Source organism: Poecilia reticulata, linkage group LG13 (genome assembly GCF_000633615.1).
Source record: "Poecilia reticulata strain Guanapo linkage group LG13, Guppy_female_1.0+MT, whole genome shotgun sequence".
Lineage (NCBI taxonomy): Eukaryota > Metazoa > Chordata > Actinopteri > Cyprinodontiformes > Poeciliidae > Poecilia > Poecilia reticulata.
The window spans coordinates 8,184,246-8,208,459 of record NC_024343.1 but is presented as its reverse complement, the minus strand read 5'-3'; the positions used below and the strand labels follow the sequence as shown (position 1 = coordinate 8,208,459).

Genomic DNA, 24,214 nt, shown 5'->3' with positions numbered 1-24,214 from the left:
TATATTATATTATATTATATTATATTATATTATATTATATTATATTATATTATATTAGATATTTAGGAGAACAGCAGTGCTAGAATGATGTTCATTTAGTTTATTGAAATATGTATGAACTGTTTTTAATTTTTAAATAAACTAAACTATTTTATTATGAGAGGAGCAGATCAGGCACAGGAGAGCCAGGTGGAGTTTGAGTGTGAACATATAAAATTATATTAATTATAATARAACCACAAAGGAGAACAGGTGAAGACTGATGTAGGGTTGATTTCCTTCAACGTTTCAATATTTTTCCACACTGTAAGGGTAATGTTTAGGAGGTGATAAGAAAAGTGCTTGAGGAGAGGTTTAAAAATAAACTAGTGAAAAATTTTGTTACACAGTAAATAGAGTTGAGGTGTATAATAATGTAAACATGTGAAAATTAAGTTTTTTAAATTCTCATTCTGTATGATAAAAACATACTTTTTATATTTAGTTCACATTCTGATCCTGTAAATGACTGTAGTGTCTGTTGTGAATCCATGAATTCATGCAGGAACATCAGGCTGCAGAGAGTCAGAGGGAGGCAGAGACAGAAACACATATCCGTAGATATTTTAGTTAAATGTTTGCGGCTGAAAATGACAGGAAAAAAAAACATTTAGTCTTTTTGTCTCAGTGTTTTTATTGATCATGTTTGGCAARTTACTGAATGCAGAGCTGGAAGTGAGACTGAGTTAACAGTGAGGAGCTAAGGGTCTGTTAGACGTGAAAAGTATCTTTTTTATTTATTTTGTAGATCAAACTGTTGCACTGATGTAGAGAGTTGTTCAAGAAGAACAAAACTTGTTTTTTAGATTTTATTTTTGTTATATTGAGTTTAAAACTGCGGAGTCCTATTTGATGAGCCGTTTTCTGCTTTGGTTTTAGAAAGAGGTAGAACCGATTCAGTTACCAGTCAATTTGTATCAATGCATTTTGACCAGTAATCAAATGTCTTTTGACCAATAAGATATATCAGAATCTGTTAGCCTGTCGTGCTACCAGAGTATGTAGCTTGCTAATTGTGAGGCAAATGAAAAGTGAGTGTTCGTCCTGGAATGACGGTGATTATACTATGCATAACTTTTTGTAAATAGCAATGTGTTAGATTATTTGTTACTGAAACCAGGGTCAAATTAGAGTAACGCATTACTGAAGTTTGATGGCACAATAGTTTATGACATTTCTGCTCAAGCTATTTACTGATCTGTCAGGTTTCTGATATGCGTCCCCCCCAATGACAGACTTGTTCCTACGCCCTTGGACAAGGGTGTCAAGAAAATGGATGGATTTAAAAATAATTGGACAGAATTTCTTCCCCTTTTATAATCTACCGTTTCTCTTTCATGCATTTTATTCATTGTTAGCTTTCAGGGCCCTGTGATGGACTGGTGACCTGTCCAGGGTGAACCCCGCCTCTCATCTGATGACTGCTGGAGATGGGCACCACCAGCCCCCCTCACCACCCAGCAAGAATCAGTATGTTCAGATCATGGATGGAAAGTTTTTAAGGTAGTTTGTCTCCTTAAGTCCACACTTGAAACAGCTTCATAGTTGATGCCAACATCAACTGATTCAATGATATTGCTGACTATTTTTTTCTACTTCTAACATAAATAAGCATAGACGACACTCAGAAATGTTTTTCCACCCCAGGCATCTGGTCCCAATTATCATCAGTTCTGATGATGCCACATACATAGCGAGTCCACAACATCCTAAAATTGTAAGTCTCACTTTTTTCTCTGGCATTTTTCTGTACTCTTTAAAATACAAGTACTTTCTCTGTTTAATTGCTCTGTTCCTTTTTACAGGTTTCTGTAAAGTGCAGTGAATGGAAATGTTCTGTCGTTGATCCTCACTGTTCTTAGGAAGGAGAAATGTCAGTTTATCTGGAATACTGTGGCATTGTATTAAAACAATACTCTGTCTTTGGTGAAATATTTTTCACATTTCTTCCAAAGTGTACCTACTGTTTTATTGTGCTAATTTTCATAAGCATGTTGTCTGTAAGCTTTGAATGCATTGACAATTTGTACAATTCTGTTATAGTATATTGGCAATGTACTCTTGAAAAATGTGGGTAATATTTTATTTGACAGAGTATGCAGGAGACTGACATGATACTGTCAKAAACACCTGTTAGGAACATACTAAAATGTGTCACGAAGTGTCATTCAGTAAATAATGACACTTTTAATGAGAAGTTGCTTTAAAAATTGGATTAGGAGTCCATTAAAAGTGCCAAGATTGCATTATTTTGTAAATAATGACACTGTAATTCAACATTGGCACTTTTGATGGACTTTTAATCCAATTTTTAAAGTATCTTTGCATTAAAAATGTTATTTACCGAATTACACTTCATGACAAACGTCAGACATTCATAAAAACTCATGTTTATGACGGTGTCATGTCAGTTTTATGCACACCCCATCAAATAGTGTTCCCAAAATGGTAATATATTGAAAGCACAATGTACTGTAATTTGTTTCACCTGGAAAGTGTGTTGTAATTGATCCTTCTGTGTTCTGTAGCCTCATGTGTTTGCAGTATGTATGAAGTGTGCAGTGTGTATGAAGCATGTAATGTATAATAATAAAGACATTAAGTAACTCAAAAGTTTACTTAATTAGCAACTGTAAACCAAAAGTGTAATTGTAGCATACTGTAATCACACTATATTAAATATGCATTTACAATATTCTTAAAATTAGAGGTGTGCCGATCGATCGGCCACCGATCATAATCGGCCGATTTCGGTGAAAAAATGTGTGATCGGTGATCGCCGATTACGGTTTCTTGTTGCCGATCACACAAACCGATCACCTGCATCTCATTTCGCAGCCTGCCTGTGCAGATGGTCTCCTCTTTCTTTCACACTGTGCAACAAATCCTAAGCGATGAGGAACTATAACGCACTGAGTGAATGGGGAAGTTTGCGTGTTGTAGCGGAAAATTACCTCGGGGTCAGGGGTGAAGCACGTCAAAATGCATCAACACGGCGAATCTAATTTGGCATAAAAACAGTGCCATACTTGACGGGAGTTTGGCTACATCGAGGCTCACTGCAGTAAAAAAAAGGCATGGAGGATCAAATAGCAGGTAAAGTAGCGCACAGCTACAAACACTCACCTGGACTAGCATGACGGTCAGAAAGCTAAACAAATAACACGCAAAATTATTTAAGTCTTGGAGCTGCGATGTAGGACGCTGGTTCTGCTCTTGCCGTTGAACCGCTGCTACGCGCTACAGGTAGTAATATTTCACAGATGCTTCTGCTTCACCTGGTAGTGACTCTCACACCGAACCACTATTTAAAGCTGCAGCACCTAACTTAACAATTTTTTACATACRTATTAAAACTTTCGTTGACCTAACATGAGACGGATAATCTCTGAGAAAACAATTGATGTCTCTGCCTCCTCCCAGTTCTGCATAATTACTCCGCTCAGTCAGAAACAGCCACTCAGAACTAGCAGTAATCAGCTAGCCACCATGCTATCAGGAAGTTTTCATTCAGTAACTCAGGATTGTTTATTGTAATGGAACCTGTATTTGCCTTTGAATGTAAAGTTTTATACTTGAAACTTTTGGCAATGTTGAGAGGTTTTATTTTGACTTTTAGCATTATTTAGCCTCTTCAGAGCCTTCATATGTTWTCAGTCTGTTAAAGATAGTACTGATAGTACAATTTGCGCAATGCCCGTTTTTTGTTTTTTCTTGGAAAAAGCTATTAAAAATAAGTTTTTGTCTAAATTAAGGTGAATTCATGGTTCATTTTTCCACATAATTTAACCAGTAGTGCTTGTGATTTAAAAAAAAGTAACTAATCGGTATCGGTTATCGGCCCTCATGGGTGATCGGAATCGGCAGGAAAAAACCTGATCACTACTATGTCAAACAAAGAAGGAGCCAATCAGTGAATGCCATTTTTCTACATGTTGGTTTCCTCATCAACCATAGCAGAAACAGTCTTCAGGGAGTGGGTCCTGTCTTCAGGGCGGGGTGGGTTCTCAGCTCCCCACTCCTTACACAGTCCTTGTTTCTTCAGCTGTAAAGATCCATATCCACCYAGCAGAGAGATAACAGAACCAGTATGCTTCCACAAGTAGCATTCCTATTGATCATCCCCGTCAATGCAAAATAAGGCTGCATAAACATGCAGTGGTGCAAAAAATGGATATAAAGCTATAATGCTTAAGGGCGCTGTGTTAAAGGGGTGTCAAAGCAAAGGCTATTTCGTCACTAAATTTCCCCACTGCTCCCCCCCAAACAAAGGTACTCCAGTTTACAACCAAGAACATGCTTGTTCCATTTGAATCRAGATGTCATCTGATGACAGGGAGTTAAAGAAATGGCTATGGGATCCAGCTCGGCTCTTATAGGATGTTGGATAAAAAGTGTTGGGAGTCTAACTGCAGTGGTTCTATTCAGTATGCAAGGAAGATTACATTATGTTTCAGACAGAGAGACGAAAGTTGTTTTCAGAAAGTGTAAATTTTAGGTTTTGAGAGAACTTACTTTCAGAAAGTTTTAGTAATAATTTAATGAGATAAATCTGATACATAAAACATAAGGCAATCATCATGCCAGTAAATAGTCCACATTTTATGAATCGTATCACTTCTCTACATGCCAATATAACCCACATCCTCCTCGTGAGATGCTCAGCATTAGTAGGTATATGTACTTCAATTATAATCTGATACATAACAAAAACATAAGCTTGTTTTTGGATAAAAAAAGCTAATTTTTCCAAGCTTATAAAGAAAATTAACACACATTTTGATTTCTTTTAATTACAAAGACTGTATTTGAGTTCCATCAACAAAGGGAGACTCTGCTTTGAATCAAACGAGTAGAACGTTAACATTTCACTTTGCAAAACTGGTGCTCAGACAGTCTAATAACAGTTGTGACCGACTTCAATAGGCATTCAGTTCAAGCTGGAGAGGTGCAAAACAACAGGGTAGATACATTCAACATTCTAGAGGTTCTACAGGGTCAGATACAGAGTTGGTACCCATGCTTCATCTAAAACGCTCCATGTTTTAATACAGTCCAAAACTATACAAAGATTGTGGTTCCCCCCCACCCCCCTCCCACCTCATCAGTTCCCTCTTTAGTTTGTGTGCAGTAAAAGGCTTCATGTTGATCAGAGGTCATGGCAAAGAGGAGGGAATAACTCAAACAGGGATATGTTTAGATAAAGAACATAACCTCTGGAATATAGGTCCTGAAACTCCTCAGTTTTTCTTTTTACACAGATAAACATGTTCACACCTGCACAGGAGTAGGCCTGTGTCTGCTTTCAGGAGATGAAGGCACCTCCTGCTCTATTTAGATACTACTGACCTTAATGAACACCTGGCAGCTCTCACATACAATACATACAGTGTTTGGAACGCAGCACATGACTTCAGAGGGAGGCAGGGGGACGCATGAGAAAACTCTGAATCCAGAGTGGGAGGAAATGATGGACGGGTCGTGTTCTAAATGAGCTAAAGAATGTGATCTCAACAACAAGCAGTCCCGGTAGAAAGATTGGAGCTGCCATGAGTTTTGTTGCAGTCTTCGGCACACGCCAGGTGGGCCAAAGACTGGTCTTCTTATCAAACCCTTGGCAAACACAAATACAAGCAATAGAAATTCATCTATCTACATATAAAGATTTGTGCTCTTTGACTGATAGGCAGCAGCCATTGCCACCCTCAGGAGGATCTCACACACACACACACGGCCCACTCAAAAAGGGGAACCTTGACATGCAGCTCATTAAGATATATACAAGTTTGCAAACAAGTTTAGTTTTATTAAAAATGAGCTACAGTTCTGATAAGACAAAAAGCTGCATTTGATAAGTTTTTGTCTTCTTTAGGAAAATTAATCTTATTGTTGGAACTTGTGATGTAATGCAACAGATCAGCTTCACTTCAGCAGGGTTTGCAGTGGACAGCGCGCTGGCTGAAGGAGGACATGCATCCACTCAACACATCTGGATGCTCATGTGAGAAGATTCATTCCCTCCTAACCGAACCCCACCTTGACTACACCTTACTGTCAGCTACATGATCAACAAGTCAGAAGCAAAGCTTTCAAAATGTTGCTGTTATTAACAGAAAAAAGGTCAGAGGCCTTAAAATGGCTGCAAACTGCAGCCCACTCATCCGATTGAACACATGTATATGTGAGGACTTATTGATCATGCATCAGGGTGATAAAAAGAGTGATGAGAAAAGCGTCCACCCCGTCTTCACATTATTCTTCCCATTGTCTCCTCCTCCTGTTCTTTAATAAAGTGCTGGAGTTTAAAACACAACGTTAAAACAAAGTGATTACAAATCTACAGGATCCTTTGCTCTCATGGCTGTCCGGTTCATGTAACAGAAGCTCGTGTTTTTTTTCCTTTTTGTCCATTGAGATGGTTTTCCTTCATCTGTAATACTAGACGTTTTCTTGAAAGGCAGAGAAGTCTGTTAATTTCCAAATAAATACACAAAACTGAAACAAGAGTAAATGATCACCGATTCAATCTCATATTTGTTTCTCCAACCAGAGCTCAAGTCTTTTTAGAGTCCACAGTACTGTCTCAGAGTCCTGTGAATCCTCTTTGTTCCTGCTAGAAACCAATGATATCCAGGATTTCTATGGCAACCTGATGGGATGTCCCCATCATATTAAAAATCATCTTTAAAAGAATGCTTTGATGTCCACATCTGGTTTTACCATTTTCTGCTTGATTTGTTGTCATCTTTGGTTGGAATAATGTGCATCACTCAGAGCTCAGTCTGCAACACAGACTRAGCGCCCTAGAATTAGACTAAAMMCTCTGCCGTTATTTAAACACAGTCAGTATAACGAATTGATGACGAACGGCCACAAAAATTCTCTCCAAAACAAAGAATGAACAAATGAAAAGTGCTTGAGCTGCTACAGGAAGGAACAGGAAGCTGGGAGAGTGCTCCTCAGTTCCAGAGTCTCTTTAGGGTGTGGTCCCGCTATGGGGGTCAGGTGGCACCTGCTACTCATACAGTGTCACCGTACAGTAGCACAAAGAGGAGATCCTGCGTTCCACACTGGCTTTATCTGCAACACACACAGAGACACCTGTTAGTAACCAGATTAAAAACAATTCAAATGACTATGGAAAAATTAAACAAAAGTTATTGTGTCCACAAAGAAAAGGCAGAATTATTTTTGGTTAACTTAGAGAAAATGATATCTGGATTTATTTGGCAAAAAAAAAAAGCGCCCTAGAATTGGACTAAAAACTCTGCCGGTATTTAAATCCAAGAGGGGTCTTAAACTTAAAATATTACTGGCCTGCACAACTTAAACCCTGATAGGTATGGATACCAATAGTACAGACACTCAATGGCTTGAACTAGAGGAAAGCCATTGTTTGCAGWGGCTTAGTGCCACTGCAAACATTTCCTATTTACCTATTTATTTATTCTGTAAATTTTAGTCACATGACATGATGAGTCAGTCACATCAGACTATGCATTATAAAGGCAGAAATTTTATGTATGTCATAAAAGGTGAGTAGATTTTGCTGGACTACCTTTCACTGTTAATAAATTTTTTTCTATCTTCAAGAATGATSCTACAGTATTAAGCCATTGTGATGTAGATGGAGGTGTAGGAGATTTCCAAAAGAGTAAAATATAGCGCCTGGCAAGGAGAGAACAGAAAGCCAAGACCTCCCCCTGTTGGGGGGAATAGGTTAAGTGGGGTCCCTGGAACTCCAAAAATGACAATTAGTGCATCGCTTTGGAACTGGATTCCAAAACCCCCTGAGAGTATGGAAAATACATATTTCCAAAATTTTTGTAAGCTCTGGCAAAAGAAAAAAATATGACTTAAATTGCAAGGTGAGGTCTGGCATCTGTCACACTGGTCCAGAATTAAAGGGAAAATTTTAGATAGGGTTTTGAGAAGTGAACTCTATTAATCACTTTAAACTGTACAAGCTGTAATCTGACACATGGTGTACTTTGGCGTATGCTGAGAATAACTTTATCCCACCATGAATCAGACAGTTCAACACCCAATTCCCGTTCCCAAACAGTTCTGGTTTGGGAATCAGGTGAATCAGGTTCGATTGCCATACGTTTTCCATATATATTAGAAAGGGGTGATCAAAAATAGAAGGTTGACCCATGGTGGGTCAACAGAGAGTTGGAAAATTTGGGAACAGCGAAGAAACACAATGTCTAATTTGGAAATAGAGAAACAGATGAGAAGTAGGTAGGTTGAATTTTGAGGACAACTGAACAACTAAGAAATAGACCATCTTTGTAGAGGTCTCTCATTGTACTAATGCCTCTCTCATGCCAAATTCTGTAGGCAACGTTAGTGGTCGCGTGAGAAAAAATATGATTTTTTAATAACGGCATTTTATTAGAGGGAGACAAATTTAAAATGGGACCTAAATTGTGACCAAATCTTAAGTGTAGAGAGCACTATAGGATTTGTAGAAACAGAGGATAGTTTCATTGGTAGTGATGAATAGATAATTGAGGCAGGTGAAAAAGATGTAGAAATCGATTGAATTTCAAGTTCAGATTAGGTGAATCTAGCCAATAAATCAATTTAGAAGTGACAATTATGACAAAAAAAGACACACACAAAAAATCTGGAACAAAATACAATCAAGTTTTTAAGTTAATAAAATAGGTCTCACTTTTATCAAATACAGAATTTATGAAAACTTTTTTACCAAACAAGTTACTCTTGGTTGAGAAACTGGTCTAATTTTGGACTATCTCATATTCATCAATTAATTGAAGACAAAAATTCCAAAACCTTTGAGCAGATGAAAAGAGAGTTTGGTGTCCCCAAGACAGACTTCTATAGATATTTACAACTTGGATGCTTTGTGAGGACACACAACTGGACTAAACTTCAATAAGTTTTAATGGACATACAAAGGGGAAAGGGAAACCATAAAGTAATTAAAGTATGATCTGTTTCTGTCCATAAATATAAAGCAGAAATTGGAGACTGAACTGCAGGAGTCCATAACAGGAGACACATGGGAAGAAATATGTACTGGAGCGCAATAAGCCACAAATTCTAATACATGGAGAGAATTCAAATGGAAATGAGAATTCAAATGGTCTGGTTTTTCAGAACATCAGCAATAACTAGTAAAATGAGCCCAACACCAACCCAGTTCATGCTGGAGAAACTGGGACACAAAACCCAAACCATACTCATATCTTCTGGTCTTGTCCTAAACTAAGTGTATTCTGGGAGATCTTTGAAGCTTGGAAGGTCATTTTCAGGAGAGATGCTCCAAAAACGCCCCTCGTGGCAGTGTTGGGAGAAATACCCGAAGGAATTGACAGGAAGGGTGATCGATATCTGCAAATTTTGTTGCTCACAGCAGCATTGAAACGCATAACCATCAGATGGCTGAACCAGGGCCTCCTACATATAACATGGATCCAAAGAATCTGGAACATTTATGTGATGGAGGAAATTGCATACTCTTAAAGGTTTCAAAAAACAGTTCTTAGAATAAGATGGAGCCTAGTCATGCCCTTATTAGTACAGTGACTTAGGAACTTCTTTGTTATGTTGTATTTATTGTTTAATGTTTATCAGTATTATTCCTGACTCATCTCCTTTTGTCACATCCGTCCACCTATCTATCTATGAGAGACAGAAGAATATAATTGTGGAAAAGTATCGGYGYTAAACATAAATAAAAAYGTATCCATGTAATGAACAAAATGTCTGTCAATGCTTCCTTACATTTCAGCACGTTCTCAGTGTCGGCGGGGTCCTGCAGGATCTTGGAGAGGCCATCCAGCAGCATGGCAGCCTTGCTGTAGCGGTACGCTATGTCCTCTGTTTGTTTAAACATTTCATCCAGAGCTGCAGACTGAACCTGATGCACACATCATGGACCATTAGGCTGCACCTGCATGTGACGATTCAGATTATGGAATCATGTGAGTGTGTGGAACTCACAATCTCCACGGCGTGGTTGTAGATGAGCTTCTCTGCAGTCACGCTGTTGATCTCGTCCACAAAGCGCTGCTTGTCAGAGAAGAAGTGGTTGAGTTTGTCGGTCAGGTGTCGACAGAAGGCGATACAGCTTTTGTAGCGCTCGTTCAAATTCTTGACCACTGACAAAATGAGGAAAAGAGCTTTAGTTTGTGTATACTATGATGCTGTAAAGTAAGAGAAAAACAACAAATGTGGTGCTAATGATAAGTTTAACTCTCTAAATGGAATAAAATTACATTAGTAGAGATGAGGAGGGAAATGTCCCCACCTTGTTTGACAGCAGTTGAGGGATTCAGCTTGGCAGATTTGATCTGAGCCTTTGCCAGATGGAGAGAGGAAGCAAGGAGCTGAGCTGCCTTCATGTATAGTACCAACTGTTCCACTTGCCTGCAGGGGGCAGCACAGTTGCACTATGAAACAAAAGGACTCATGGGTTACCTTTGTCATTTTTTACCCTGGGAACTTACCCCCACTCTTTACTGAGCTGGCTGATCTGGTCCACAACCACACTATCCTGAGGGGGGTAGAGAGGGGCAGCAGACATGCCGAGCTCCGCCCCTCCAGCTCGGAGCGCCGCCATCTCCAGAATGCAATCGGTGAAGGAAAGCATCATCCGAAGGTGAATCAGGGTGTCTGTGTGCTCCCGCTGAGCCAAGACAACAACATGATGCTTTAACCCAGCAGCAGAGGACCAACTCCAACGCTACCACATGAGATCACAAGTTGGTCCATCGGTTTACACATTTTTCTGTTAAAAAGTTTTAGGGCTGAAACAATCGGATTAATCTCAAATAATCTATGAAATAATCCTCAATTAATTCAGTAACTGATTAATCACTAACTGAAGGCTATTTAATGAAACAAGGGCACTCAAATCAATAATTAGATTGTACAAAAAGTCATACACTTTGCATTTAAAATAGAAAAAAAAACTAAATTTCTTTGAAAATATGCTTTATCCAGTTTTAGCTTTACCTCGTTCAAAATAATAATAAAAAATCCATTAGAATCCATCTGATATCCAATTATCAATCAGTTAATCCATTAAAATAACCAGATCAGCTTTACTCTGTACTGATGCCAAGTCAAGCAGACAGGGCTAAGCTTTTCACATGTTGATTTTAAAAGGATTTTTAGCCGCTGATGCATCCTTCGCTATAAATGATCAAGCTTTCATCAAAGGAATGCTGTTATTGCATTTTGRGCAAGAAAAGTTTTTTTTTTCTTATTTAAAAAGAAAAGGTTTTTCTTTTGAGCAAGAAACTGAATAACACTCACTTCTCGTTCAAGAACTGAGTGTTACTTGTTAAACATATTTTATACCAAGTTTTAAAAATCTTAAGTAGTTAAAGAAAAATCTGCGGAATGTGTCAATTCTTTTTATCCGACTTACTCAGAATAACTCAAAATAACCGATTGCTAAAATAATCATTAGTTTCAGCCCTTAACATTTTAACTTAAAACAAATCTAGATTTTGCAAACAGCATACATCAACAGAACCAAAAATCTAGTAATGTGTCACATTCCCCATCCCCTCACCTCCATCAGAGTCTCCTCAGGCAGCTCTGGGGCTTCAAAAGTGATGAACCCCTCCATGCTGGGGGGAGACGTCCCATAGGGAATGTAGCGCAGGCTGCTGGGTCCTCCATCTGCTCCTAGAACACCTTGCCCAATACCTAGACTCCCTGGTGGAGAGGAACCCATGGCCATGCCTGGGGGAGACCCCACACATACCCGACCGCTGGTGGAGCACAACGAGCCCGCCGAACTGCTGGAGCCCACTGAGAACACAGTAAGAACTGGTATCATTAACATGCAGAACACTGCATTAACATGTGACTGCAGCTCAGCAGAGTGGGCGATGGACTTGGAGGGGTCTCACCAGAGGTGGTGCGAGGTCTGGCACCCAGGTGGCTGCAGGTCGGAGGCGTGCTGCTGCTGGGCGGAGAGCCCACGGTGAAGAGGACAGTACGGGGACTGGCTGACCCTCCTTGAGCCATGCTAGGGGCTGCAGAGACAGGAAAAGAGTTCATTTACTCGCAAACAATGATGGCAGCACCTAGCAAACATATCCACAGTCCAAACCATGATGCTTATTTTTATACAATGTTATCTCTGAGGTACCCAGAGAACAGCTGCATTTATACTGAGAGGCCATAGCTCTTTCCAGCCAGCAGTCATGCAAATGTTAAGCAAACTTTTGAAATGATGATGAAAATAAAAAAGGGGGAATGTGAATTAGGCAGTTTTCCAGCTATTGGTTCAATGTGAATTAAGCAGGCAACACAGAGTGTGATTTTGTCATATATTGACACTACACAACGCTGGGATTAACTAGAGGCAGAGGTTGAACAATAGAATGGACCAAACATCTTAGAAAAATGGAGAGTTCTCTCTCTGAGCTGGAGGTTTGGACTTAAAAACTGATCAGTTTCATGGCTCTAGTAAGGCACAGAGCCACCAGACCTGGTGTCCCTCTCGCAGGTCACTCTAGGCAAAAGTCCTCCCCTCTGAAAGTTTCAAAGTCCAAACCTCCAACACAAGAGGTTCATCACATCTCTTAGCACATCAACTCTTAGTAAGCTTTCTTGCAAAATTGAGGATATTTCAAATTTCCATAAACCTTTTCTAAGGCGATACTGCCAAATGTCATGGAAACACAGCTACTGACACACATCGGGACTCTATTAGCTAACTAAGTGGTAGTCTGCTGAACTAGATTTTATTTTGAGGGTTTCAGAGTAAAGGACAACTGTCATTATCAGATTTGAAATCTGTATGAAATGTTTGCTTTCAGGTAAAGTGAAAGGTAAGTAGTGTGGACAGCAAGCTGTGCCTGTGTACCTGTGTCCATGGGTCGCTCAGCGTTCAGGCTGTCAGTGCTGCCCTGGTAGGCCTGTCCGCCCAGAGTGATCCTGATTGGTTGATCAGACAGTCGACCTGTACTGACAGACCTATGAGGAAACAGAGTTGACATACTGATGAAATGTAATAACATGAAACAGATGCTGTAAAGATTACACAAGAGGGTATCATGTCTGCTAGAATGATGTCAATCTAAATAAACAACAGATTGGAACAAATCAACAAATAGATTCAGGAGCTTCTGTATGCTGTCATGTAGGCCACAGAAGAACAATTAGTGCAGTAAATCTATGGGTCATCTACCTGCCGAAGGTTCTGCTGGCCTCTGGGGCCGCCGCCCGCCCTGTCAGGTATGGGCTGCAGTGGTGGATGCAGACGTCCTGACAGTCTGCCAGTGTCCTGCTAGGAAGCGGACTGTCTGCCAGYGCCATCAGGTTACAGGACGCCTGCGTTTTGGGGATCTTGAATGGTGCAGAAATTGTCTGAACACAAAATGGGGAAAAACGAATTTATYAAGTAATTTTGTTCATGGATCAAAATTACTTAATAAGATGATTAAAACATAGAGATTAGAAAATTAATATTTWAAAAAAAAGTTTAGAGAAAGACTTCTTATTTACCCAACACAAAATTGGGTGATTCATACTGAGTATGTACAGTACAGACTGGCAAATAGGGCTGCACTGATAACTTGGCCCCTATTTCGTTAATTTAGCAAGTAAATATCAGCAGATATTTACATGTGAAGCTGATGTTATCCAGCAGGTAACTGCTCTCACCTTAGTGGGGGAACCAATGATGGTGGGCAATGGGGACTTTTGAAGCCAGTCAGATGTGCGTGGCGAAGACCCCAACAATTTGGTGGGGGAAGAGCCAAGATTGGCTGGACGGCAAAGCTGGGGGGAATGACTGCAAGAGGATGAGGAGGAGCAAGAGGAAGGCTGCACGGGGTCCGACAGCTGCTTATGGAGCTTCTGCCTGGTCTGGTAGAAGTCAGTCAGCGTCGGGGCGCTTTGGAGACGTGCTCCTAGCAGCTGAGAGGAGGGAACTGGAGAACCTGCAGAAGGCAGAGAGACCAGGTCAGGTATATGTGGTTGAGGGAGGAATCAATTCATATGTAGTTGCATTCAGGGCGTTTTCACACCTATGTTTCATTTTAGAGGTGTGCCGATCGATCGGCCACTGATCATAATTGGCCATGAAAAAGTTTATGATCGGTGATCGCCGATCACCGTCTCTTGTTGCCGATCACCAAAACAATCACCTGTATCTCACTTCTCAGCCTGCGTGTGCAACTTATCTCCTCTTTCCTTCACACTGYGCAAGCGCGCAGCAACAAATCCTGTCCATAACACTCAGAATGAATGGGGAAGTTTGCGCGTTGTGGCGGAAAACTACCTCGGGGGTGAAGCACGTCAAAATGCGTTAACACAACGTATCTAATATGACATTTAAAAAACAAGCACTTGACGGAGTTCGGCTATATTGAGGCTCAATGCAGGAAAAAAGGACATCCGGAGCCAGATAGCAGGCAAAGCAGCGCACTACTACAAACACTCACCCGTATCAGCATGATTGTCAGAAAGATAAACAAATAACCCAAAAAATAATTCAAGTCTTTGAGCCAGCGGTGAAAGACGCTGGTTCTGCTCTCGCTGTTGGACCGCCGCTATGCGCTACAGGTAGTAATATTTTACAGATGGAGGGCCGTTTCTGCTCCACCTGGAACGTCTGCTTAAAGCTGCAGCATGTAACGTAAACAACAACACAGATTTCACATATTAAAACTTTTGCTATGTCCAAACATGAGAGATAATTTATGAAAACAACCATTAATAAGCTATGCTCTTGGGAAATTTTAATTCAGTAACTTAGGGTTGTTTATTTTGATGCAACTTGCATTTGAAAGAATGTTTCCCTCTTTTACTACACATTATAGGCAGTGTTGTAAGACTTATTTTGACTCATGTATAATTTAGGCTCCAGAGAGCCTTACTGTTAAATATTGTTTAATTTTGCCAAATCACATAGCATCGTTCATAGCTAACGCAAAAAGTAAACAGTCAATCCAGGCAATCGGCAAAGATCAGTGATCGGCAGAGATTGGCCTCATTGGTGACTGGAATTGGCAGCAAAAAACCTGATCAGAACACCCCTACTTCATTTACTTTGGTCCCAATCAGTTGAGTTTTTAAAGTGAAACCCATCCCTAAAAAACTATTTTGCTAATAAACTGTCCAATTATCTGAGGTTCTATTTATGTTTCTGTGCAAATTTTTACWTTTTTGTGCAATTCTTTTAGTTCTGCATTATTTACCCTAAAACCATTTCACTACTGCTTCTTCGATCAAAAATTTAATACATTTTCCTACAACTTCATCACTGGAAAAAAAGCACACTGCCTCCCCAGACACCCTTCTGCCATGTGGCAAGTCAGGAGTTAGAGTAGCAAGCGTTGCCCTGGCACCTGGTGAGCATTGGTTGCAAGTGTTACTCAGCTTTACAAATGAGTGATAAATTTGCAATGCTTCTATCCAATCAGCAGCAGGAATACATAACAGGTCAGTCGGTCGTGACTCTCCAAACACAGAGACGACCAAGTTTGCAGCACTGGAGACAACCTGATGAAAAACAAGTCACTGTGACAACTGATAGAACAGMTATACTATTCACATGTCGTGTATAGTCAGACCAAAACCTCTGACTGCTGTGAAAATAATTCCAGCTCAACTGCAGGATTTTAAACTGTGGTTGGAAGGTTTGAATATCTAATGTGTCAGAGTGCAGGAACACACACGGACCTCCTGAAGAGCTGCGGCTGCGAGGCTCCTGGTTCTGCAGGTGGCAGCAGCAGTGGCCGAGCTGTTCAGGGATGGTACCCACTGCAAACACACACAGTAGCAGAACAGCTGGATTTCCTGTGTGCCTGTCTTTAAGCCCACATGACCAGAGTCAGGCCCTACCTAGAGGTGATGGGGAGTAAGGCCGAGAGCTCCCAGTAGAGAGGCGCCGGCCCGCCGTCTGAGGGGTGTCCGCTGAACTGGGAGACCCCGAGCCCACCTTTGGAAAGCCCATAGGACTTGTGTTGGAGCGCCTTACTGTTCCTGACCTGTAGAACCCAAACAAACATCCAGCAATAAGAGAACAAATCAACTTTCAGGGTTACTTAAAAAGTACAAGGCTTTTGCTTCATCTTTGGTAGCTTTCAAAAGTATTTACAAAAGTATGGTTGTCAACAGTATTCCTTCTTTCTGTTGCTCAAACAGCACAATCATTGATGTGTTAATCAAAGATCTATAACAAATAAAATTTATTATAGCATAAGCTAGAGACAGAAGYAGGTCACAAGAAAATGTGTAAATCCCTTCTTTCCCAAACTGAAGTCAGCACCACTCTCTGTAACAAACAAATCTAGGAGTACTGAGTACTGAACTATTCAAGAAGTTCAAGAATATTTTCTGTTTAGATGGATTTGGTTAACTAATTGAAAAAGTAATTTCCATCATCAGATGTTTATCCACAGCTAGGGTAATAATGCTGGACTTACTGCCTTTTAGACACAATTGATTGAATCCGAGACCATCTTCTGCTCTCCAGTATCTGAAAAGTCCTAAATTCATAACTGTTTACAATTCATTACTCCATAATGTAGTAAAAGTATACCTTCAAAAAGCTCAGATCTTGCTAAATAATTCATCTTAAATAAACTGATTATTAGTTTAAAATAAACTAATAATCAGTTGCTAAAGCTATGGATGCAAAATATATTGGCACTAACATCAGTATCAGACTGAAATAAAACTGGGCAGGTATTAAGAACTGATATTTATTTCCATCTTGTTGCTGTTTGTTTTTGGAGGGGGAGGAAAGGAGAGTGGCCATGTGGTATGTGTTTCATCATGTGACAGCAATGCAGAAAAGGATTGTGGGAGTCTAAACTGAAAAAGAAAAGCAATGGTGAAGTTAGAAATGTGGCTGTTTTTTGTGGTCAAAGTGAAGTGAAATGTAACGTAATATCAATAAATATCAGCCAAAATTTTTATATGAGTGTACCCCTAGTTAAAAACACACACAGCTGGAGACCAGAAGTTATTCTTCAGGATCAAACCCTCATAGAAACATGAGACTCCAGTCTTCAGACTGACGAACAGGAGAGATCTAATAATTAAACCAGCTACCAAAACATAGTTTTACCTTCAATAAGCCTTTCAGTGTTGACAGTAAAAATAATGTCATCAATTAAAAATCAGGTGCTACCCTTCAGCCATCTCTACCTGTATTTAGTCCCATAATAATACCAGCCATGGCTCCTCCCAGCAACAGCTTGGACAGTTAGAAATATAAGCAGGCATCGAGTTGATGCCATTTCAGTGAACTGATGCAACAAGATGTTCATTATCTGCTATGAACATGGATGTGGTTAATCCATGTTCATGTAACCCACTCCTCCCACAGCAGGCACAACTTACCTGGGGGAGATGTAGAGAGTGGGACTCGGGCTGCTGGACAGGTTCTGCTTGATCCGCTGGTAGTTCCGCACCTGGGTAGGGACAGGAATAGGCGTGGTCTCTGCCCGCGGTGACAGCATGGTGGTCTGTCCTGGGGTGGGCTGAGGCTGCCTGGGTGGGGACAGCAGAGAAGACATTGAGACCAGACATCCAGCATTAGGCTGCTGATTCCACATAGGAAGAACGTTATCAGGGCCATCCAGACCCATAATAAGAAAAGTCAGTTAGAAACCCACAGCTGATGGGAGACAAGTCCAGTCTGCTGAACTCTGTTTCTACCGCTCACAGCTCTTTGTTTGAGCAGCCTGGTAAAAGGCTAAAAAACTTCCAACACTTGGAGAACAAAAACATGGCTGGACTTCCCTGTAAACAAGGCTAAACAACCAATGAGCCTGGAGCACATCCTGCTGAAGGCGGTGCTAGAGGTGGGACTAGAGGCGGGGCTAAAGGCATGTGTTGCAGCAGGGCTCAGTGTTATCAAACACAGGAGGGGAAGTGCATAAAGGCACAGCTCTTTTATATTTTTTGTTGTTCCAGAGGAGGCAGAATGTTCTGAATGTTTGTCATGAACGAGTGACCCAATAGAATTCTGTCTGCATGTAGAACAAGGGCCATGGCAGGAGGAGCAGAATAGACCAGAGGGAAACAGCACTGTGGAAACGCTGGGAGGGTCTTAGGTCTTAGAGAGCCAGACATGTGAGGAGAGGACAAGTCCAGACAAAAATCCACTGAGGGAGCAGCCCCCTGCTCTCCACCCTCCTCCTGCTCACATGACTAGATCTCAGATCTAAACATCACTATGCCCCATCCTGCTCTTCCTCCTCCTCCTTCACACTCCAATAACAATCAGACGTCTGCTAACTTTATTGATCCCTGTGAGGTAGGGGGCAGCTGCATGCTGAAGAGAAGAATTAAATGTATAAATCTGTCTATAGAAAGCGAAACAAGAAAAAGCTGTCAGTCATCTCCCTGTTAACCAAGCAGGCCAGCAGAGGGGGATGGGATCCAACTGAGCTACAGAACCCCGTCACTTCTCTTAGCCCTTAGGACCACCCACTCACCCCCATCTCTAATCCCAAACCCTACAGGACATGAACATAAACACTTCCACATAAACAGGAGCACAGCATTACTACCATCAATAAATCTTAACAGGCAACTCCGATATTTTTGGAACAGTATCTCTCATGGTTAATAGTTAGCTAATTTATGTAACAGTTGTTGACATACAGGAATCAGGCAGTACAGAGACAGATATTACAGAAACAAATGGCTGCAGCAGGAGGAAGCAAACAACGGCACAGAAACAGAGCAACAACAAAAAGAATTCACATTTCCTGAACTTTTCCACATTTTTGGCTTTGCATGTCAACGAGCCAAATACAGAGTAGTGTAATAATCTAGCATAATAAATATGCTAGTTCTCCCCCTGAAAGACTAAAACTTTAAACTTGTACAGAACACTGGAACTGGAAGATATTTTAAATATCCAAACCAAAACATGCAAAAACAATAAATAAAAAACAACTGAAACCAGAAATAAAATGGATGACGATGTCTTTAACCAAAATTGCCCTTCAAAAATAATCAAAATGGAAATTACACAGCTCATTTAAATTCCTTATGTGATTAATTGATTAAAAGCTTATTGTGACAGGCTTAGCTCTGGATTCATTTTCATATCCCTAAAACTATTATTACAACCAGTTGTTTTCATAAATCCCCAATTAAACAGATTCCTCAGCTGCTATGTGCCAGTCTCAGATTTCCTCTGTTTACTAATACTCTACAGCAAAGTTTCCATTAATGTTACATTCAAAACATTATTAGACAGCAGAACTGAGTAAAGCAGATGGTCTCCATCCAATCTGCTCYGCGGCCAGCAGTGCACTCCACAGAACTGGTTTATATATTAACAGTGGCAGTAGAAATCCTCTTTAGCGCCGACGACAAATGATATGGAAGCACGCACACACACACACACACACACAGTCGAGAAAAAAATTAACACTGCACATCACCCTGAACACAGCATCCCCATCATGAAACACGATAGTGGTGGGATCATATTGTCGGGATGCTGTCCTTCAGCACTGAGAAATTGGAGAACATTTTACCATCCAGAACAACACATTCAGAATACCTGTGTCTGGGGCTGCACCCATCGGAGGCGCTAAAAAGGTATCTAGATTAGGGCTGAAATGATTAGAACAATTTTAATTAATCGATTATTGAAATAGTCAACTTTGTAATATATTAATTGTTAAATGATTTGCCGTTAGATTAAAGAACACATTCAGAGCAGTAATTAAGTCAAAACCGTTATATATATATAACGGTTATAACCGTTATATATATATAACGGTTATTATTGCATTTAAGTCAATAATAAAAAAAAATTTGTCTGTAGATTAGGGGTTGCACCAACTACTCAACTAGTTGACTCTTTACTCTGCAATRACTTTCTTCGGGGCCAGTTGACTAGTCGTAATCACGTGACAAAAATGATTTTTCCAAGAAAACAAAAGATGAACCAGGTGAGTTCCTCAGACAGCTCAAGTTGTCTAAAAAAGTAAATAATTTACCCAAGAGAAGCTGAAAATTCCAGCAAGTGCTACTGGAATAGGGTACATTGCGTAGCGCGGTGGTTCACCCCACATAGAGAGACTGTAGACCGCGGTAGACTGTAGTCTGACTCCCCTCCTCGGTTCGCTGGGCCCATGCTTCTCTCCACTCCCTTTTATTATCYGTTTGATTATTCTGAATAATTTATTCATGAGATAAAAACTAACCTAGGAAAATTGTTAGTTGTTAATTAAAAAAATCATAATTTGCTTGCCACTATTAGCTAATATTTATTTTGTTATTCAAAAAGGAWTTTTTTTATTGGGATCCTCTAATGCCTTTCTAATATTGCAAAGAAAAGCTAAATTAAATGAAAAATCTACAGAATGTGTCTATGCCGAATTTTTAAAAATCCAATTGATCGTCAGAATAATCGATAATTAAAATAACTGAATTGCTGCAGTACCACTCTAACTGCAGGTAGAGACATATTTTTAAAAAACGTAAAACTTTGTCTGTAGATTATTTGCCTTCCACATCAAGTATTCAGGACTCTGCGTTGGTCTAAATCCCAATATACATTAAGGTTTATGTTTGCAATGTAGAGGTGTGAATACTTTTACCAGGTAATGTGGATTTATTTGAAATCACTTATGCAGAAAAAAGAAGAGAATTTAGTTTGACCAACTGCATCTATTCTAATGAAAAACTGGCGTGTCAGACTAACATCCAGACATTAGTCACTTTTTGCTGATGCAGCGGATGATCTGGTGGGTGTGTGAAGCCATTTTTATTCACGCAGTTCTCCGGTGGTTGGTTGAGTGGTGGTGTTTTTAGCACACCACCACTTGGTTTTTTGACTCCGTGTCTGATTTGTATCCGACTCATCATGCAGATATTAACATGCGCATTCACCAGCGGCATGCATGAGACATCACCCCAGGCTGGGAGGAGGCTATTTTTCTTGGCATGACGTGATTGAAAAACAAAGACAGACTGGTTGACCCAGAACTATTACAAGAACAACATTACATGGATGTGAACTGAAGGTTGAACGTAAATGAAATCTGGTGGCATTACGCCAGGTAACACTAATGACACCAAGAAACGCCTTCACGTGTGTGACACATAACGCAAAATATGCAGCATCACAACATCCTGGTTTGTTCTTTGGCTGTTTAATAATTGCAAATTCTAGACATTCCCTGTTTTTAAAGATCTGAACTTCAACATCCACCATGATTTTTTTTATTATGTATGCTGAATGTTTAAGACCCAATTCCAAACACAAATTAAAAGAAAAAAAAACAACACCTCAGTCATTAAAACCAGCCTGACATCTAAAAACACTCAGAAATTCAAACAATTAGAAGCCTTAAAGCAGGGGTCCCCAAACTACGGCCCGCGGGCCGGATCCGGCCCGCCTCCACATTTGGTCCGCCCCCCTGAACAATACCAGAGCGCATTCAGATTTTTTTTCATTTACCGTATTTTCCGGACTATAAGCCGTTTATATGTGGATTTTTCTTCAACCACCAGGGGGCTCTTTAGCAGGAAGTGAATCATTGAAAGTCTGGTTACTTGCGCGCCAACATTGGGCCCACAAGCAGCAAAATGAGTAAGAAACAGAGCAGATGTCTTTGGAAAGTTTATTTGCAAAGGGGAAAAGACCAAGAGAAGAGACAGGAGAATGGATTTATCCCGGACCGGTAGGTGACTCCCACATTACAAGCCCGCTCKGCGTAACACGCGGCGACAGGCTGCTATTGAGGCAATGAAGCTTCAAGCTGCTTTGCCACGTGCAGATCAAGCACGCTGTGTTCAAGCAACATACCTCCGGTGTTATYGTCTCCCATCACTCCCTGATGGGACCGTCTCATTGCAGAGAAACAAGCTCAGGGCCCCCGTTAGTCATTATCGTGAGTTAAAATTTTCACGAAAGTAAAATGTTCATTTTTGTGGCGCTTCTGTTATTTTGAAGGGATATATAAACGTTACCATAGCGATCAGAGTCAGAGCGTTTGGGCAGTGGTCGAGAGGAGACGAGTAGAGCTTGTGAGTCTTAAGTCTGGTTTAGACGGAAAATTTTAAGAATTGTCAGCCGATTCTCCAAACCTCTGTGACCACAGAGCTGATAAAGTCCAACAGGTTTGATTGGTTCGTGGGTCCAAGGCAGGAGCAACATGAACCGATTCCATTCACGAACGTCCCGATTCCAGAGGATAATTCAGTAAAACCCCCAACATAGTGGGAATTTAGAATAACCAAACACAGATGACGATGTAGAAGCAATAGTGATAGTTTGTGGACTCATTTTAAGAGATAAAAGGCGTAACAAAAARAAAAGGCGGTGGATAAAAGACGACGGGAGCAGCCGCTCTATTTGCTGCACTATGATTTGGAGGTGAATATGTTTTTTCATAGTTAACATTTTTAACTGAATAAACATAATAATGACCTTTAGATTTAATAATAAACATTACCACATATCATCTCCAATATCTACCGGACTCTCAGTTGCGCGATATGTCAGCTGTTTGGGACTCCCCTCTGTTCTTACGTCACCGCGCATTTTTAATAGGCAACCTGTCACATTCAACAGGTCGTATTCTCATTCCAAGTCAGGGAAAACGCCACAGGCTGCGATAAAAGGGCCAAGACAACTCAAATAGGGCATATTCAGTATTTAGTGGGAACACCCTCTCCCCCCCGAGCCGCAACAAAATTTCCAAGTCTTGGCCGGTCCGCGGTAATAAAAAGGTTGGGGACCACTGATTTAGCACATGCTAGTAGCAGACACGAAGGATCAGCACTTTTACTGTTACAGTTACCGTTCGGAAACTACCGTAATCAGTTCTGTTAAAYCTAATCTTGGCAACTTTTTCTTTTTCAACCCTAATAAATGTGATATTCAATTGACCTGTTATGACTCAAATTTTGGGTGTCCGCCCCCCTCTGCTGCTGCTGCATCGTTGTGGAAAACCTGGAGCGGCAGAGATATTTGCGGCTTATTTGTGTATGTTTACTAGTTTTAAAAAAAACTTTGGGGTTGTGGCTTATAGTCCAGTGCGGCTCATAGTTGGGAAAATACGGACTATAATCCTTCCTGGATTTTTTCTGTGAAGAACCCAGAGAGGGTTATTTGGTTATTATTTATTTCCTGACTTGTTCTGTGAAGAACCCAGAGAATGTTATTTGATTGTGCTTTCTGGAAAACAATAAATTTTTGCATTTATTCACTCCTGCAATTGTCACACTTTTCTGTTACAAACTGACTTCGGCCCCCCACCAGAGAAGAGAAAAGTTATGTGGCCTTCACAGGAAAAGGTTTGGGGACCCCTGGCCTTAAAGTAACATGAAGTGGTAAAAATATTAACGTAAACTAAGCATCTTTCTAATCTGAAATAAAATGACACATTCAGGAAAACGGATTAGAAAAATAATTTACCGTCCTCATAAAAGCTTTTGGTTAAAATAAACTCTTACGCTAAAACAAATGAACATAAGTCTTGTGTAATGTGCTAAAGTCTCATACTCACCCTGCACACATAAGAAAGTCATTGGACGGTCGGTGACCGGCTCCTACTGGGTGGTCATCTATGGGGGAAGACAAAAACAGTTAAGTATAGAGGTCAGAAGTCTACAGCATTTAATGAGGACAAAGAGGAGAACATAAACTAGATCTTTAGTTTATGTTCAGTCAGCAAACAGTCATTGTTTGCTGACTGGATGAACCAGTGTCAGTCTGTGTGAGTTACTTAGAGAAGAAGCTATGCAGCGGTACACTTCACTTAAGATTGCATAATATTAGCAAAATGGTGATAACAATGGCAAATATTGTGATGACTACATCATGTCTATTTTCTTCTTCCCTCTCCTCATCTGTCACTCTAACCCAGTGTTTTTCAACCTTTTTTGAGCCAAGGTACATTGTTTTAATTGAAAAAATCTCGAGGCACACCACCAACCAAAAATTTAAACAAAGATACTCTGTAGCCGCCTCTATTACATATATAGTCATTCTTATCAAAGTGTCTCGAGTAGGAATCAAATAAACACAAAAATTTATTTTTATCACATTTTGCATTTCTTATTTCAAATTGCACGTAACATGTCCACTTAAAAAAAGCCTGAACAGTGCCACAACACTGTGGTCTTAAATTTAAAGAAGTTGTAGAAAACTTCAAAGTGTTTTACAAACTAACCCACAAGTATTCTTATA

The 24,214-nt window shown here is 40.3% G+C and overlaps 1 protein-coding gene and 1 long non-coding RNA gene across 5 annotated transcripts in view; one reads left to right on the top strand and one right to left on the bottom strand.

Annotated features, from left to right (window-relative positions):
- Positions 1-24,214, top strand: part of LOC103474344 (uncharacterized) — a 171,231-nt gene that overhangs the window by 75,707 nt on the left and 71,310 nt on the right. The window lies entirely within an intron of this gene.
- Positions 4,813-24,214, bottom strand: part of ulk2 (unc-51 like autophagy activating kinase 2) — a 78,541-nt gene continuing 59,139 nt past the window's right edge. For both annotated transcript variants that reach the window (XM_008425214.2, XM_008425215.2), the window contains 14 exons: positions 23,532-23,589; positions 17,389-17,538; positions 15,883-16,028; positions 15,721-15,801; positions 13,699-13,976; positions 13,223-13,401; positions 12,899-13,008; positions 11,937-12,062; positions 11,594-11,835; positions 10,521-10,699; positions 10,322-10,440; positions 10,015-10,172; positions 9,796-9,931; positions 4,813-7,119 (listed from right to left, as the gene is read on the bottom strand). In XM_008425214.2, the coding sequence (XP_008423436.1) occupies positions 7,055-7,119; positions 9,796-9,931; positions 10,015-10,172; positions 10,322-10,440; positions 10,521-10,699; positions 11,594-11,835; positions 11,937-12,062; positions 12,899-13,008; positions 13,223-13,401; positions 13,699-13,976; positions 15,721-15,801; positions 15,883-16,028; positions 17,389-17,538; positions 23,532-23,589 (2,027 nt within the window). In that variant the 3' untranslated portion in view covers positions 4,813-7,054. The remainder of the gene's footprint in view (positions 7,120-9,795; positions 9,932-10,014; positions 10,173-10,321; positions 10,441-10,520; positions 10,700-11,593; positions 11,836-11,936; positions 12,063-12,898; positions 13,009-13,222; positions 13,402-13,698; positions 13,977-15,720; positions 15,802-15,882; positions 16,029-17,388; positions 17,539-23,531; positions 23,590-24,214) is intronic.